The sequence below is a fragment of the Emys orbicularis genome, chromosome 1 (genome assembly GCF_028017835.1).
Source record: "Emys orbicularis isolate rEmyOrb1 chromosome 1, rEmyOrb1.hap1, whole genome shotgun sequence".
Lineage (NCBI taxonomy): Eukaryota > Metazoa > Chordata > Testudines > Emydidae > Emys > Emys orbicularis.
The window spans coordinates 100,214,411-100,230,332 of NC_088683.1; the positions used below are offsets into that span (position 1 = coordinate 100,214,411).

Sequence of the window (15,922 nt, forward strand, 5' to 3'; positions counted from 1 at the left end):
TATGCTATAGGTCAGGATTGAGAAGCACAGAAATGGAACTGTGAATGGAGGAACTTGCACATTAATTGCTCATATTATGCTTGAGTTTAATTTGTGGCATTGGCCCCTCACTTATTGAGGATCAGACCTCATGTGCTGGGCTGTGTTTCCTGCCTGGTACTTGGGGTTATGAGTCTATTTCCAAAGCATCTGGCCTTTCTTCCCACACTGTGCCCAAAGCACAGTTGAGAGAGCTGGATCAAAAATTGACAGGGACATCAGTTCAAACTTGGCTTAACAAAACAACCTGCAGCGGAAGAGTCTGTTTCCCTGACTGATACCTTGCATCTCAGTTTGTCAGTGCTATGACTCTTGAGTTTTTATCAGATTACAGAGGTAGACATAAAACAGCCTGAGGACTCTCAGTCTGAGACAGCCCAAGGTGGAAAGACTTATTTAGAGGAATGATTGACCATCTAGTGAACTAAAATGGCTTTCCTGAGAGTAGAAAACAAGAAGATTTCCCTATAAGGTGAATAAAACTGATGAAAGAAGCCAGTTGAATAGTGGGAAGAAGCTGTGTGTGTATATGTGTGTGTGGCTCTATATCTAGAAGTATAGCTGTACAGACATAGACGTATGTAAATTACTTTATATGAAAGTTCCTGATGCAGCCTCATAAATGGCAGGTGTTGAGAGCTTGCCTTTTGCATTATGTCATGAACCGGTACAATACAAAATCTAATTGCAGAGAGCAGTGTCTGAGATAAGTCTCTGACGTACCGTCACTTAAACACATTTAGTAAATGCAGCACATCTTCCAAAGGAATACAGATGTACTTTTTTATTAGAGAATGAAGAATCACATTCACAGTGGGATCCATGTACCTTAGTCAATGTGACTGGTGAGATAGGGACTAGACTTTCAGATTTCTGGGTGTCTTATATGCATCTAAACGTATGTTTTTGAATGTGCAAGGTTTTCCTAGGACAGGGTGTTCCCAAACTTTTTTTTTAATAGCATGAACCGTGTCTTAACAGAAGGATTGTCCCATGGATATCTCCTCTCCCACAAATAATGTAAAATCCCTATGGTAACTACAGCAATTGTGTACCTAGGACATTTAATATTAAGGAAGTATGTAATGTTTACATTTAGCTGTCTCTTAATGCAGTTTAACAGGCGAAGGAGGAGCCATCACTATGTGACCGACCAGCTCTCTGTGGACCACTCCATGGTCCACAGTTTGGAAACCACTGGCTTGGGGTAACTAAATATGAAATTTGGAACTTGAGAGCATGGTCTGACCATGAAGCAGATTAGTTCAGTTTTCCACACTTACAAACCACTGTTTAATGTCTAAGCAGGGCAGCTGTTCACCACCACCTTCTCTGGCTTGTGTGCCAAAACCTCCCTATTTGATAAAAGATGAATTTGGTCCCAAGAGACTTTCATGAAGGTTCTGGCTTGGTGGCCATCAAAACAATCCTGTCTGGACACTGCATGTCACCATTGCATAAAAGAACATTTAATACATTCAGAGATTCCAAGGTCAGAAAGGACCCTTTGTAATCCTCTGGTCTGGCCTCCTGTATAACACAGGCCATAGAATTTCCCAAAATAATTCCTTTCTTATTATATTCCTAGCATGTTCTGAGTTGCATTTAAACTTCCATATTGCCATCTCTGGAAATTGGGCTCCCTATTTTTAAGGTAAATAATACAAATGGAAATGGATTTGTTAATTTTAAAAATGAAATTTAGTGCTGTTGAAAAGTGCCAATTGGCACTGGAAGTCCTCTCTCTTCAGAAGAGGTACAGCCTGGGCAATGACCATTCAAGTTCCCACACCCACTGCCCATGACAGTGTACTTCAACCTTAACTCGGAGGAACAACCTGTAGGAGTGAGGGGGATTCAGTGTCCATGGCCCTTTAAGTCCTTAACCTGCATCTCTATTTAAACTGCTTCCTAGGGTGTCTGTTATAATGGTAGCTTTTGTGATGTGAACATTTACCTATTGGAAGCTGGACTGAGACCCCTCCACCCCCACCCCAAGTTTCCAAAAAACTCAACAAGCAACCTTCCATTTCTGTAGCCACATAGCCATCAAATAGTTGTGAATCTCAGTCACTGCCTTCAATCATTCTATAGCTGGTGAGCTAACCAGTTTCCTGATCTGGGGCCCAACTATAACTAGTGGAGTCAAAAAATGCTATAGCTCAACCCCAAAGCTCATAAGCCAATCTAGTTCCCCTCTGAATACAGGCATTAATAGTTTACATTTTTCTGTCCGTTTTGTAAATAAACTGTACCCACAGTCTACCCTTGTTCTTGGGCTACACAAGATTCTGGATCTTCTATTTCCAAACATTTTAAATTTCCATAACTTGCATCTGAAAAAGCAAGCGAGGGAGAGAAACAAACTGTACTTTGTATTTATAGTCTCTGTGCTGGCTGATACCTTTGCTGTTGTCAGTCTCCCTTTGTCTATTCACCCTATGTCTGCTCACCCAGGCAGATAAATATTCACTGTTGGCTCAAGCAGTATAGATCCCCTGCTTCTCCGAAATCTTAACTGAGACCCTAACTTGGGCATGCAGTCTGTGGAACTGGCTGCTTCAGAACAGTTTGGGGCCATAAGCATAGTGCCAGGTGACATTACCACCAATGTATGCAGAATTGTTGTACCTATAGTGGTCCCAGAATATTAGAGAGACAAGATGAGTGAGAGAATATTTTGTTATTGGACCAACTTTTGTTGGTGAGAGAGACCAGCTTTCAAGCTTACACAAAGCTCAGACCTGAAGAAGAATAAAAAAGGATCACCACCTTCTCTCTCTAATTACCATCAATGTAAATTACACAGACTAATGTGAGAGTGCAGGATGGGACTAAAAGCATTTTAAAATCCAGAATCTCTGCCACAGCAAAGTCTCCTTATTATTGCCTCCCTGCTGGCAGTTGAGATTTAAGGAACATGAAGAGACTCTGCACCCCACTGTGCTGAACTGACAACAGGTTGTAGTAGGTATCTCGGACTTGCGGAGGGAGAAGTCCAGTTCTCCGCTGTCAGATGTTGCTATCAGGCCAGAATGAAGTAACTGAGAGTTAGTGTGAGGAGGAGAGATTTGGTTTGTGAAGTGTGTGTTTTTTATTATGCGACTCAGGGCAACTTTCTGCCACCAGTCTCCATAAAATGCTGCCTCTAAACAAGCTCCAGGCCTTTCCCTTTCATCTCCAGATGAATTAAGTCAAGGAATGACCAAAACCAAGACCTTAGGAAGCCATTTCTTCTGTTTGTATTTGCAGCTGAATATATTGCAATACACAAACGTATCAAGCCAGTCTCATGCTGGCTGAAAGACTGAACCTCACTTTAGGGTCACAGACATTAGAAATGGGAAAGAACCATTAGACTGCTGAACCCATCTCCTTGCAAGTGCAGTTTATAGCTTTCAGAGAGGGAACATATCTGACATTAGCAGGAAACTCTTGAATTCATGCAGAAGAATGTACCCTTCCGCATTGGTGTTACCTGTCTCTGAGCTTGGGAGTCTTATCGTAGTCAAGGTGAGGTTTGACAGAAGACCTCTTGTCTTCCCTGTTTGAAGCCTTATCTCATTGTACAAAGCTAGCATGCTGTAAAATATTGTCTCTTGTATGGCAGCAGCACGCTGCCATATGCAGGCACAGCTGTGAGGGATTTTTGAACAGGCCGCTGTATGACATAGTACAGGCTTAGTAAGACATGAGTTCCTGCCTCTAAGAGTTTTTACATTCTCCTCGGTCCACTAGTTCACAGCCTCCTGGTTTCCATGCCTATTGAAGCAACAGACCTATTCCTTGGCAGATTACATCAGAAACTGTTCAGAGTCCTTAAACTTGTGCTGACATACCTCACTTCATAGAGTCTACACTTGTCATGCTTGGGAGGGATGGACAGAGGGTGCATACCTATCTGGTGGGGCATGTGTCTACTTGCAACTTTTACCATCTGTTGCAGGAAGCACAGGGCTTGGAAATTTGCATTAATGGGACTCCAGAGTATGCATAAAACCTGACTGAAGAGAGATTCCCTTCAAAACTCAGTAGCACTGGGGGAGTTAATGATTTCTGGGGGTTGTTTTGGAACACTAATTTCTAGGCACTGTTTGCACTGGTGATGGATGAGCCGCCATGTGTTCTGTCCTTCTCCTTGGACAGATTTGCCCCCGGGAGCAGAGGATTCTGATGGAGTCATAAAAATAAAACTGCCAAATAGCATGGTGTGATTTAATCACAAGCTGACTGCATTGATTCTTCCCCTAGGGTGCACCACGCATGTGTTTGGAGATGCATTTTGTCACGGGGTGAGGGGAGGGAAAGGCATCTGGAAGTGGTACATTTTAGATATGGTATCTGTCAAGATGTTGTCTGTGTCTGATATTTGGGGGTGGGTAAACCGTTGCTGATTGTAAATGGTATACTCTGTCCAGTGTGTGGTGGGCTCATATCGCTCTGCTGTCCCCTTCACTGCAACTTGTGAATAGAGATGCTTGCATAGCCATGCCATTCCACTCTCCCCCTCACTGCTAGTTTATACCAAATGGATCACATTCATTTGTACTGCCTGCATCGCTTAAGTGAAGCGAAATGGAAAGCTGCCGTTGCTTTGATCAGCATGCCGAGGCCACAGTGTTCACTGTTAACATGCTATTGTCGGTCCTGTATAACTCGTGTGTGTGTCCAAGAGAGAGGCTTCTGGCTGAGAGAATTTCAGTGCTACTGCTGCCCATTTTGTATAGCAATGGAGAGATGCCCCTTTTCAGGTCTTTGGGACTATGTCTATACAGCAAAGAAAAATCCACGGCTGGCCCATACCAGCCGACTGGGGCTGAGAGGCTGTTTCATTGCTGTGTAGGCTTCTGGGCCCAGGCTCTGGGACCCTCCCACCTTTCAGGGTCCTAGAGCCTGGGCTCCAGCCCAAGCCTGGAATTCTACATAGCAATGAAAGAGCCCCACAGCCCGAGCCCCGTGAACCCAAGTTGGCTGGCACGGGCCAGCCATGGATTTTTCTTTGCTCTATAGACATATCCTGGGAGGCTCCCAAGTCTTTGCTGCACAATGTTCAGGACACGCTGGGTAAGTCCAGCCAGTGGTGGAGGAGCCCAGTCTTTGGTTAAGTCCCCGGGAAGTATTTCTTTGCACATTTGATAGACAAAATGGATGTCCAGCAGCAGTAAAATACTTGATTGTTTTAAGCTGTTAGGGCTTGGATATGTCTTTGCAAGTGACTAAAACAGGCTGAATCTAGTCTTTGCTAGCCCTTTGAGTTCCCACACAATAGGTTTTCACTATTGCTGTGGGTGAAGGGGAGAAGTAAGTCCACACCATATGAGAGAATGAAGCAGGGCTTAAGAAATTTACTAGACATCCAGCCAAAGCATTAAACCTTCATCTGAGACAGGTGACAAAAGAAGGGGTGAATAGGTGCTCTGGTGATTATCCTGGCATACCATTCACAGCTGCTGGAAAGGAACACAGCAATAAAACTGATCAGATTATTATCAATTTCACTATTCTGCTGGCAAGCATGAGTCAGTGAGTGCATTTTTCATGTCTCAGAGTAAGGGATGGGTTCCCCCATGCTGGGGTTAACAAAGTCTTGACACAGCTTGTGGAATCTCCTGGAGGAGAGATTCAAATGGAGATTAAATAAATCTGGCTGTTTCAATTTCAGTTTTAAAACCTCCTACCAAGACATCTTCATTTGTGCCTCGATATCATCTATGATGCAAAGCAGGTTTAGGGGCAGCACGTACATTCTGGCTGCAAAGCCCAAAAAGGAGTGTGGCTCGTTGAGTTTTGGCAGAACCTAAAAATGGCGATATTTGTTTATTTAATTTCTTGAAGTAGATTTAAAATTAACTAAAATAAATTAAACATAAGAATGCATAGCCATTGCCCCTGGGCTGAACCATTTTAGTATAGGTCATATTTGGAGGTGGTACTTCTCTGAATGGAACACAGCAGAACAGATGCAGTTTTGCCTGGGGGTGCATTGCTGACATCAGTCTGTTGGAAAGCTGCACCTCAGTCGTGGGATTTTGATTATTGCATCAACATGCTGCTATAAGAGATTAGAATAATAATATTACTTGCCAGCGTGGGGACAAAAAAGAAGACCCACCTCTTCACTGTAGCTTTCCCATGGTAACAAGGAGGAAGAAAAGCCAAGGGAAAGAGAGGAGAAACTACTTTAAAAAAAGAAACCTACTAAGATAAAAGATTATATTGGGGGAGGAGAGGAGAGAAAGACGACCAAGATCCTCTTACTATTTGCTCATGGAAAGGAGGGAGAAATAAAAGATTAGTTGGTTGCTGGGTTTATCATACTTACTGTGTCACAGTTACAAGTGTAGTGTAAATCCATAGGCAGAGACAACCTCATAAGGGTTGGTTGGAATTTGTATGATTTCTCTTCACTTCTCTTTTTGTCACTGTTTGATTTCAGCAGACAGAAGGAGGGGCACAGACAGATGGACAGCAGTCACAGACACAAAGCAGTGAGAATACCGAGAGCAAGTCCACTCCAAAGCGGCTTCATGTCTCTAACATTCCCTTCCGCTTCCGGGATCCAGATCTCCGACAGATGTTTGGGGTAAGTTACTGAAGCCCTTAAGGAACAATAGACTCTACTTCACTACAAGTACAGTACATGGTGACACTGATGGTGTGTCCATGATAAGAAAAAAGGTGTTTTTACTACGTATTAGTTAATGTGGTAAAATCCCAATGTGAACAGGGCAATTTGTATTTTTCACATGTTAGCAGGGCGAGGTAAGCACTAGGTAGGGTTTACCTCTACTTGCTATCACTTGCCCTTTCCGCACTAAGATTTTATCATGTGGTAGCAAACAATTGATACAATTCTGCCTTGTTGCCTAGTGAAAATAAGGCTTCATAGCTAAGGTTGATTTAGTGTTTCCATTCTAAAGCGTTGTTTTTCAATTGCTTACAAACTTTCTGAAACATTTAAGGCCCTCCTTATGATCGACTTCTGGGATCTTATGAAGAGATTCCTGTGAAGAAATTGGCCAAATAATATTTGAGGAGCCATTGGGGAGGGGATAGTATTTTAAAAAGTATATAACATACACATTGTGTGTAGTTTGACTGTATCTTTTAGCCTGCTCCCCTCTCCACCCAGCCTTCGTACATTACCTACTTCTTAGATTGTAAGCTCTTTGGGGCAGAGACTGTCTTCATATGTATGGCCAGGGACTAGTCCACCATGGACACACAAAAATTCAAAGGATGATACAAGGCTTTGCAAGAGCTATGCTTCAAGTGAAGGGTCTATACAATCCACAGGAGCCTTTGGCTTGTTGGCTGCTCATCCTGTGTGGCTGACAGTGCACTAGTGTTGTCTGCAAATAGTTCTGTGTAATTAAGTTTTTTGTTTTTCTTTTAACAAAATCTAGGGAATTTTATTTAATAAAACAAAACAAAACTTTGTTGCATACTAAGGCTGCAGACTGAAGAACTCAAGTCAGGAAATACAATGTTAAGGTTGCTCATGCAACTTTGATAGTTGTTCCCTGAATGTTGTGTTAAATCATTTCTAACTGCACCATCGCCTACTACTGGTTCTGCAGGACTCTTGCTTCAGACATTGTACAGCTTGAACAGTAGTCAGTGAATGAGGCAGGTGTCCTATGAAACCATACCTAATTCACATCAGCAAACTATCCCGATGCGAAGGAAAGATCAGAAGAATAGCAAGAGGTCAATTTGGCTCCATCAGGAGTTCTTTAATGACCTGAAAATCAAAAATGAATTCTACAAAAAGTGGAAATAATGACAAATTGCTACGGAGAAGTATAAAAGAATGGCACAAGCATGTCGGCACAAAACAGAAAGGCTAAGGCACTTAGCCTTTGAGTTACACCCAGCAAGGTACATAAAAGGCAACAAGGAGAAGTTTTTTGAACACATTAGGAGCAAGAGAAAGACAAAGAAAAGTGTAGGCCCACTACTTAGTGGGGAAGTAACACTAATAACTGATGACATCAAGAAAGCTGAGGTATTTAATGCCTAATTTGCTTCAGTCTTCACTAAAACAATAATGGTGACCAGATACTCAACAAAATTAATATTAACAAGGGGGAAGGAGAAGGAATGTTACCCAAAATAGGAAAAGAACAGGTTAAAGACTAGTTAGATATGTTTGATGTTTTCAAGTTGGATGGTCCTGCTGAAATTGATCCTAGGAACTTAAGGAACTAGATGAAGTAATCTTGGAACTATTAACAATTATCTTTGAGAACTCTTGGAGGACAGGTGAAGTCCCAGAAGACTGGAGAAGGGCAAATATAGTATTTCTTTTTAAAAAGGGGAACAAAGAGGACCCAAGGTCTTATAGACCAGTCAACCTAACTTTGATACCTGGAAAGATACTGGAAACAAATAATTAAACAATCAATTTGTAAGCATCTGGAGGATAATAGGGTGGTTCTTCAAGTAGATGTGGCCTTGTATTCCATGTAGGCGTGTGCATGCTCAGTGCACTGAAGCCGGAGAACTTTGCCTAGCAGTACCTGCAGGGGCGTTGCTTGTGCCCTGTAGCCCTAGCCTCTACCTGGCTATATAAGGGTGGCATGCCCCAACCCACCTCAGTTCCTTCTCCCCACCCGTGGCTAGAGTCAGAGCTATGTGTGGTGTTTCACCTTATGTTTTCAGTGTCAGTTTTTCTGAGTTTTTCCTCTAGAATAGTAGTTAATAGTCCCTTAGGTTTAGTTTAGTGTTAGTAAAGCATTAGAGTAGTTGGTTTCCCTGTGGGAGGCCCCTCCTTAATAGTGATCCCCACATGAGGTGCTTGAAGTATCTCGGTGAGGGACACATTGAGGAATGGTGCTCCATCTGTAAATCATTCAAAGAGGATTCAGGTAGCAAGAGACTTACAGCCAAAGCAGCACCTTCTGGAGCAGACCATCAGGTCACTTCAGCACCAAGGCCCTCATCTTACAAGTGGCTGCCTTCAGAACCAGCAAGCAATGCTGTTCCATGTTCGGACTCTGGTGTTTCGTCCAAGAGAAAGAGGAGTTGTTATTCCTTCAGTGCAGCGAGAAAGACATCCGATAAGACTAATCGGAACCATTTCAGGCTCGGGAGACTGTTCTGCTTCTTCTAAGAGGAGTGCTGACCAGCATCACACTCCTTCTGGCATGTGGGGTGGAGCAGGTTGTCTAACCAGTCCCTGGTACTGCACCGAGATTAGTGAGAGCCGGTACCGTTGACTCCCTGGTTCCAGCCACGGGGCATCTGTTGAATCTGGTACTGATGATGTTGGCACCAGTGTTAACTGTCTCCACACCAGTGGCATATCAGCAGGCATCAGACCTGCTTTGCCACTCAGTCCCTGACTCTTCACTACTTCAGGAGTTTTCCAGTGCCATAGCTTCTACTACTTTGTTCTCCATTACGTCTTTGGCACCTTCTGGCTATGTTAGCACGGCAGCATGCACTGCCCATGTCCCAAACTGTGGAGTTGAGGCTGATGCTGGGCACAACATCAAAGGCCCCCTCGATGCTGGTGTGTCCTTTGGCACTGTCATTGCACTTTTAGGGGGTCCCATTGTTGAGTTTGGTACCACTCTGGGCCTTGGTATTGGTGCCTCTCCCAGTACTGAGTGGGAGTGTGTCTCGCTCAATACCATCGATTCCCCATTCCTCTTCAGCAGCGATGCTGGCCCCCATGTTGGGCTTCAGATGAGTCCAATCATTTGTTCGCCCCATTGGGGCTAGCTCCCCTGTTCTCACTGCAGAATCTTCGGGACTCCTCGAGATCCAGATTGGGGTTGTCTCAGTGAGGATTGTTGTCTGATAGAACGTCAGATATGTGAGGTCACCCTAGCAACCATTCTTCCTGTGTTAAATCACAATGATTGGCTTGCTGCCCTGGACCTTCAGGATGTTTATTTCCATATGTAGCAATTCTTCTGAGCCACAGTAGGTTTGTCATGGTAGACCAGCACTATCAGTACACCGTGCTTCCTTTCATCTGTCCTCTGCTTCCTGGATTTTTACCAAGTGCACGCTTGTGGTGAGAAGTACCTCAGGAAGAGGGGAATTTATAGCTTCTTTTATCTGTACGCTTTGGTACTGAGGGGCAAGTCAAGAGACAAAATCCTCTCACCTTCAGTTCACGCTACGCTTACTTGGTCATCTAGGTCTCATCCAAAACAGTGGGAAGTCAACATTGGTTCAGACTTACAAGAATTGAGTTTTTTGGGGCCCCTCTAGACTCTGAGTTTGAGACTGTTTCTACCAACCGACTGGTTCCACATGATTCACCATCTTTGTCTGGAATTGCAGTTTCAATCCTCAACCACAGCTTGAGTATGCCTGAGGTTTCTAGGCCATATGCTGCATGCACATAGGTAGTCCAATATGCCAGGTAGTGCCTTCATCCTTTTTAGATGTGGCTGAAGTTGGTGTATCATTCAAACTGTCATCTCTTGGACAGACTAGTTCAACGTCCTCTGCCAATCCTGGACTCTTTCCAGTGGTGTATGGCAAGGGTTCTCAACCTTTTTCTTTCTGAGGCCCCCCAACATGCTATAAAAACTCCATGGCCCACCTGTGCCACAATAATTGGTTTTCTGCATATAAAAGCCAGGGCCGGCATTAGGGGGTATCAAGCAGGGCAACTGCCTGGGGCCTCATGCCACAGGGGCCCCCGTGAAGCTAAGTTACTCAGGCTTTGGCTTCAGCCCCAGGTGGTGGGGCTCAGGGCCCTGGACTTCAGCCCCATGCGGTGGGGCTTTGGCTTTCTGCCCTGGGCCCCAGCGAGTCTAATGCTGGCCCTGCTTGGATGACCCTCTGGGTGTTCCTTTCTCTCTGTCCTCACCGACCAGGCCTCTTGTCATTGTTGCCTCCTTAATAGATTGGGGAACACATCTGGGGTCACTGAAAGTTCAAGGTCTGTGGTCAGAGGAGGAAGCATCTCTGCATATCAATGTCCTGGAGCTTCATGCCATCTACAGTGGCTGTCAGGTACTTCAAGATCACATCAGGGACTTGGCAGTGCACATCCTTACCAACAATACCACCACAATGTATTACTGTATGTGAACAGACATGGGGGAGCACACTCCAACGTGATGTGTCAAGAGGCGATCAGGCTCTGGCAGTTTTGTATCAGGTAAAACATTACCCCTGTGGCCGATCGCTTATGTGGGATCCAGAATCACCTGACGGATCATCTCAACAGAAATTTCTCCCTGAATCACAAATGGACCCTGAAGCCCAGAGTTTTATGGTCAATCTTTACATTTTGGGGCATCCCAACTGTCGACCTGTTCGCCATGAAAGACGACAAGAAATGCCAGCTGTTTTGCTCCTGAGGGGGTCTCTGTCCAGGCTCCTTGACCTTTCTGCGTGGGCTGGGAATTGTCATCCCTGTGTGGTTTTCCTTCAATTCCAATCATCCCGCAGATCATTCTTAAGCTGAAATTGGACTCTGCCAAGCTTATTTTTATTGCTCTAGCATGGCCAAGACAGTGTTGTTTCTCCAACCTCCTTGCATTATTGTTATGGCTTCCCATATCCGTTCCTCTTCATCTTGATCTCCTGTCTCAGAATCACGGTCAGGTTTTGCATCCAGCACTCATCTCATCTCACAGCATGGATGCTGCAACTAGATGAGGAGGAGGAAGGATGTTCGGAGATAGTCCAGCAAGTTTTGCTCAATAGTAGAAAGCTGGCCACCAAAGTGGCCTATTTGGCCAAGTGAAAGTGGATCTCAGTGTGCTTGTTAGCCTGAGGAGTTCAATACCATGCATGGGATTCTTCCGTCCTAAGTGCAGGACTCTGCACTTGTCCTTGTTGAACCTCATCAGGTTTTTTTTGGCCCAATCCTCTAATTTGTCTAGGTCCCTCTGTATCTGATCCCTACCCTCTAGTGTATCTACCACGCCTCCCAGTTTAGTGTCACCTGCAAACTTGCTGAGAGTGCAGTCCACACCATCCTCCAGATCATTAATAAAGATATTAAACAAAACCGGCCCCAGGACCGACCCTTGGGGCACTCCGCTTGAAACCGGCTGCCAACTAGACATGGAGCCATTGATCACTACCCGTTGAGCCCGACGATCTAGCCAGCTTTCTATCCACCTTACCAGTCCATTCATCCAGCCCATACTTCTTTAACTTGGCGGCAAGAATACTGTGGGAGACCGTATCAAAAGCTTTGCTAAAGTCAAGGAATAACACATCCACTGCTTTCCCCTCATCCACAGAGCCAGTTATCTCATCATAGAAGGCAATTAGGTTAGTCAGGCATGACTTGCCCTTGGTGAATCCATGCTGACTGTTCCTGATCACTTTCCTCTCCTCTAAGTGTTTCATAATTGATTCCTTGAGGACCTGCTCCATGATTTTTCCAGGGACTGAGGTGAGGCTGACTGGCCTGTAGTTCCCCGGATCCTCCTTCTTCCCTTTTTTAAAGATGGGCACTACATTAGCCTTTTTCCAGTCATCCGGGACCTCCCCCGATCGCCATGAGTTTTCAAAAATAATGGCTAATGGCTCTGCAATCTCACCCGCGAACTCCTTTAGCACCCTCGGATGCAGCGCATCCGGCCCCATGGACTTGTGCACATCCAGTTTTTCTAAATAGTCCCGAACCACTTCTTTCTCCACAGAGGGCTGGTCACCTTCTCCCCATACTGTGCTGCTCAGTGCAGTAGTCTGGGAGCTGACCTTGTATGTGAAGACAGAGGCAAAAAAATCATTGAGTACATTAGCTTTTTCCACATCCTCGGTCACTAGGTTGCCTCCCTCATTCAGTAAGGGGCCCACACTTTCCTTGACTTTTTTCTTGTTGCTAACATACCTGAAGATGTTTGGTGTGAAAGAACTGAGGGGGATTGGGGAAGCACCGCCCTTATTTAGCCAGGAGAGGAGCTAGGGCCACAGGGTGTGAGTGCCACCCCTATGAGTACTGCTAGGCAAAGTTCTTTGGCTTTGGTACGCTGGGCGAACACACACCTACATGGAATGCATGTCTGCATCAAATCACAAAGAACAATAGGTACAGTACAGGGTGAGTAACTGCTTTTTATGAGGAATAGCCAGCATGGATTTGTCTAAAACAAATCATGCCAAACCAACCTAATTTCCTTCTTTGACAGGGTTAGTGGTGTAGTGGATGGGGGGAATCAGTAGATGTGCTATATCTTGATTTTAGTAAGGCTTTTGACATAGTCCTGCATGGCATTCTCATAGGCAAACTAGGGAAATGTGGTCTAGATGAAATTACTATAAGGTGAGTGGACAATTGGTTGAAAGATCGTACTTAGTAATAATCAGTGGTTCGCTGTGAAACTGGGAGGGCATATCTAATGGGGTCCCGCAGGGGTCAGTCCAGGGTCAGGAACCCATCAATATTTTCATTAATGGCTTGGATAATGGAGTGGAGTGGTTGCTTATAAAATTTGCAGATGACACCGAGCTGGGAGGGTTTTCAAGCCCTTTGGAGGAGAGGATTAGAATTCAAAAGGACCTTGGCAATTTGAAGAATTGGTCAGAATTCAACAAGATAAAATTTCAATAAAGACAAGTGCAGATTACTTCATTTAGGAAGGAACAATCTGCACAACTACAAAATGGAGACTAACTGGCTAGATGATGGTACTGCTGAAAAGGATCTGGGGGTTACAGTAGATCACAAATTGAATTAGTCATCAATGTGATGCACCTGCCAAAAAGGCTAATATGATTCTGGGGTGTATTAACAGGAGTGTTTTGTATGAGACATGAGAGGTAATTGTCTTGCTCCATTCTGCACTGGTGAGGCCTCAGCTGGAGTACTGGGTCAAATTCTGGGCACCACACTTTAGGAAAAATGGGGACAAATTGGAGTGAGTCCAGAGAAGAGTGACAAAAATGATGAAAGATTTAGAAAACCTGACCTATGAGGAAAGGTTAAAAAAATTGGGCATGTTTACATGGTCTACACAGGCTGGGGGAGCTAAGTCAGTCTAAGTTACGCAACTTCAGCTACGAAAACAGTGTAGCTGAAGTCGACGTACTTAGAGCTACTTACCGCCGTGTCTTGGTTGGCTGCTGACGCTCCCCCGTCGACTCCGCTTACGCGTCTCGCTCCGGTGGAGTACTGGAGTCAACGGGAGAGCACTCAATCGACCCCCGCTGGATCGATCGCTCTGGAGGTAAGTGTAGACATGCCCTTAGTCTTGAGAAAAGAAGACAGAGGGGAGGGGCCTGATAACAGTCTTCAAATATGTTAAAGGCTGCTAGAAAAAGGACTGTGATCAATTGTTCTCCATGTCCACGGAAGGTAGGACAAGAAGTAATGGGCTTAATAGTCAGCAAGGGAGATTTAGGTTAGATGTTAGGAAAAACTTTCTAACTAGAAGGACAGTTAAGTTCTGGAACAAGCTTACAGGGGAGGTTGTGGAATCCCCATCACTAGGTTTTTAAAAACAGGCTGGACAAATACTTGTCAGGGATGGTTAAGTTTACTTTCCCCTGCCACAGTGCAGGGGACTGGACTGATGACTTCTCAAGGTCCCTTCCAGCCCTACATTTCTATGATTCTGGTTTGTGTCTCATTAGCAATTAACAGTGGTTTAAATGAGAGCAGAAGTGGGCTCTCAGTTCACATGTTGGCCAGGGTGAAGTGAATGAAATGTGCAAAAATGTTAAAACAACCAGCATTGGTCTCCAACTCTGCTGACCAGTAGGAGCTGGGAGTGCTGTGCACTGTGGAAGATCAGGGTTAGTCCTGTTCTTTTGCACTAGGGTGGGAGTAGGCACTGAGAGAGACCTGGTTTTGAGTTCCAGGCAGTTAATGTAGTAGATTGCAGCACAATCCACTGCTGTGCAGATGACCTGGGTTTATTTCTAGTGACACATACACACAGTCCTGGCAGCCTGGGAGTTCAGGAGCCTCTGTCCTCTGAGTCAGCTATTCGGGCTCATCACCATTGTGTCTGAGCACCTAACATTATCATCTGCATTTTACTGATGGGGAAACTGAGGCACATTGAATAACCACACTTCTATTTTATGAGGTTTCTTCCAGAAAGCACATTGTAACTGCTGGGTACTTGCAGTAGGGATTTCCTATCCTTCACTGAGGCCCAGGTAATGCCATGTTATGTTACATGGAGGAAAAACAAATGTTTTACTTGTTAATTTTCATTCTCCACCAAGTGATTTTGGTGCTTTAAAGTTACCTGACTGAGATCAGCAGTAACAACAGCTAGAGAGCCAGCTCAGTGGCATGGATTTAAGGGGAGAATTGTGACTAGTAAATCTCAGTGTCAGTGTGCTCAGCATATCTGTATGTCCAGCGAGAAAGATACGAGCTTTTCAGGAGTGGTCTATCAGAACTGTATCTTTTGAGCACAAATTCAGTTACATGCCATTTTTCAGCACTGAGAAACTTCAGCTTTGCCAGAGAAACAATCAATGACTCCTCTCTGCTCCCTTTTCCCCTGTCAGTGCTGCTTCTTTTAACACATTCACAGCCTGGAGCAGTAATATGGGGCTTCCTGAGCACCCCCTCACTCCCACCCTTCACAGGAAGCAGGAGGCTTTTCCTTAGGTGACTCATATTGAAACAAACCTTCTCTCCTTCAGGGGACTCATGGTTGTTTGAGTTTTCAGCTGTGGGTGGTTGCAAGCCTCCTTCTCCTCCCTCCCCCTTTTGTGTGTCAGGTCTGATCTCCTCAACATAATCTCTGAGAGACTCAAAGCCCTTGCCTCGAGTGGTTTTCCAAAAATACTGTGCAAAGGGTGAAATCGGGTAGACAGCATTGAAAGGGGGGAAGGAGTGAAAGTGACGGTGGGGAAGAAGTCCCTCAAGGATAGAATGGCAACCCAGAGGTCAGCTCTGTCCCCAGGCATGAAGCATCAGCTAATGTTTTCGTGC

The 15,922-nt window shown here is 44.8% G+C and overlaps 1 protein-coding gene across 6 annotated transcripts in view; it reads left to right on the plus strand.

Moving 5' to 3' along the window:
• RBFOX2 (RNA binding fox-1 homolog 2) overlaps positions 1–15,922 on the plus strand; it is a 243,114-nt gene that overhangs the window by 183,774 nt on the left and 43,418 nt on the right. For 3 of the 6 annotated variants that reach the window (XM_065397511.1, XM_065397513.1, XM_065397516.1), the window contains exon 4: positions 6,476–6,622. In XM_065397511.1, the coding sequence (XP_065253583.1) occupies positions 6,476–6,622 (147 nt within the window). The remainder of the gene's footprint in view (positions 1–6,475; positions 6,623–15,922) is intronic. The other 3 variants (XM_065397512.1, XM_065397515.1, XM_065397514.1) reach the window with 1 other exon arrangement.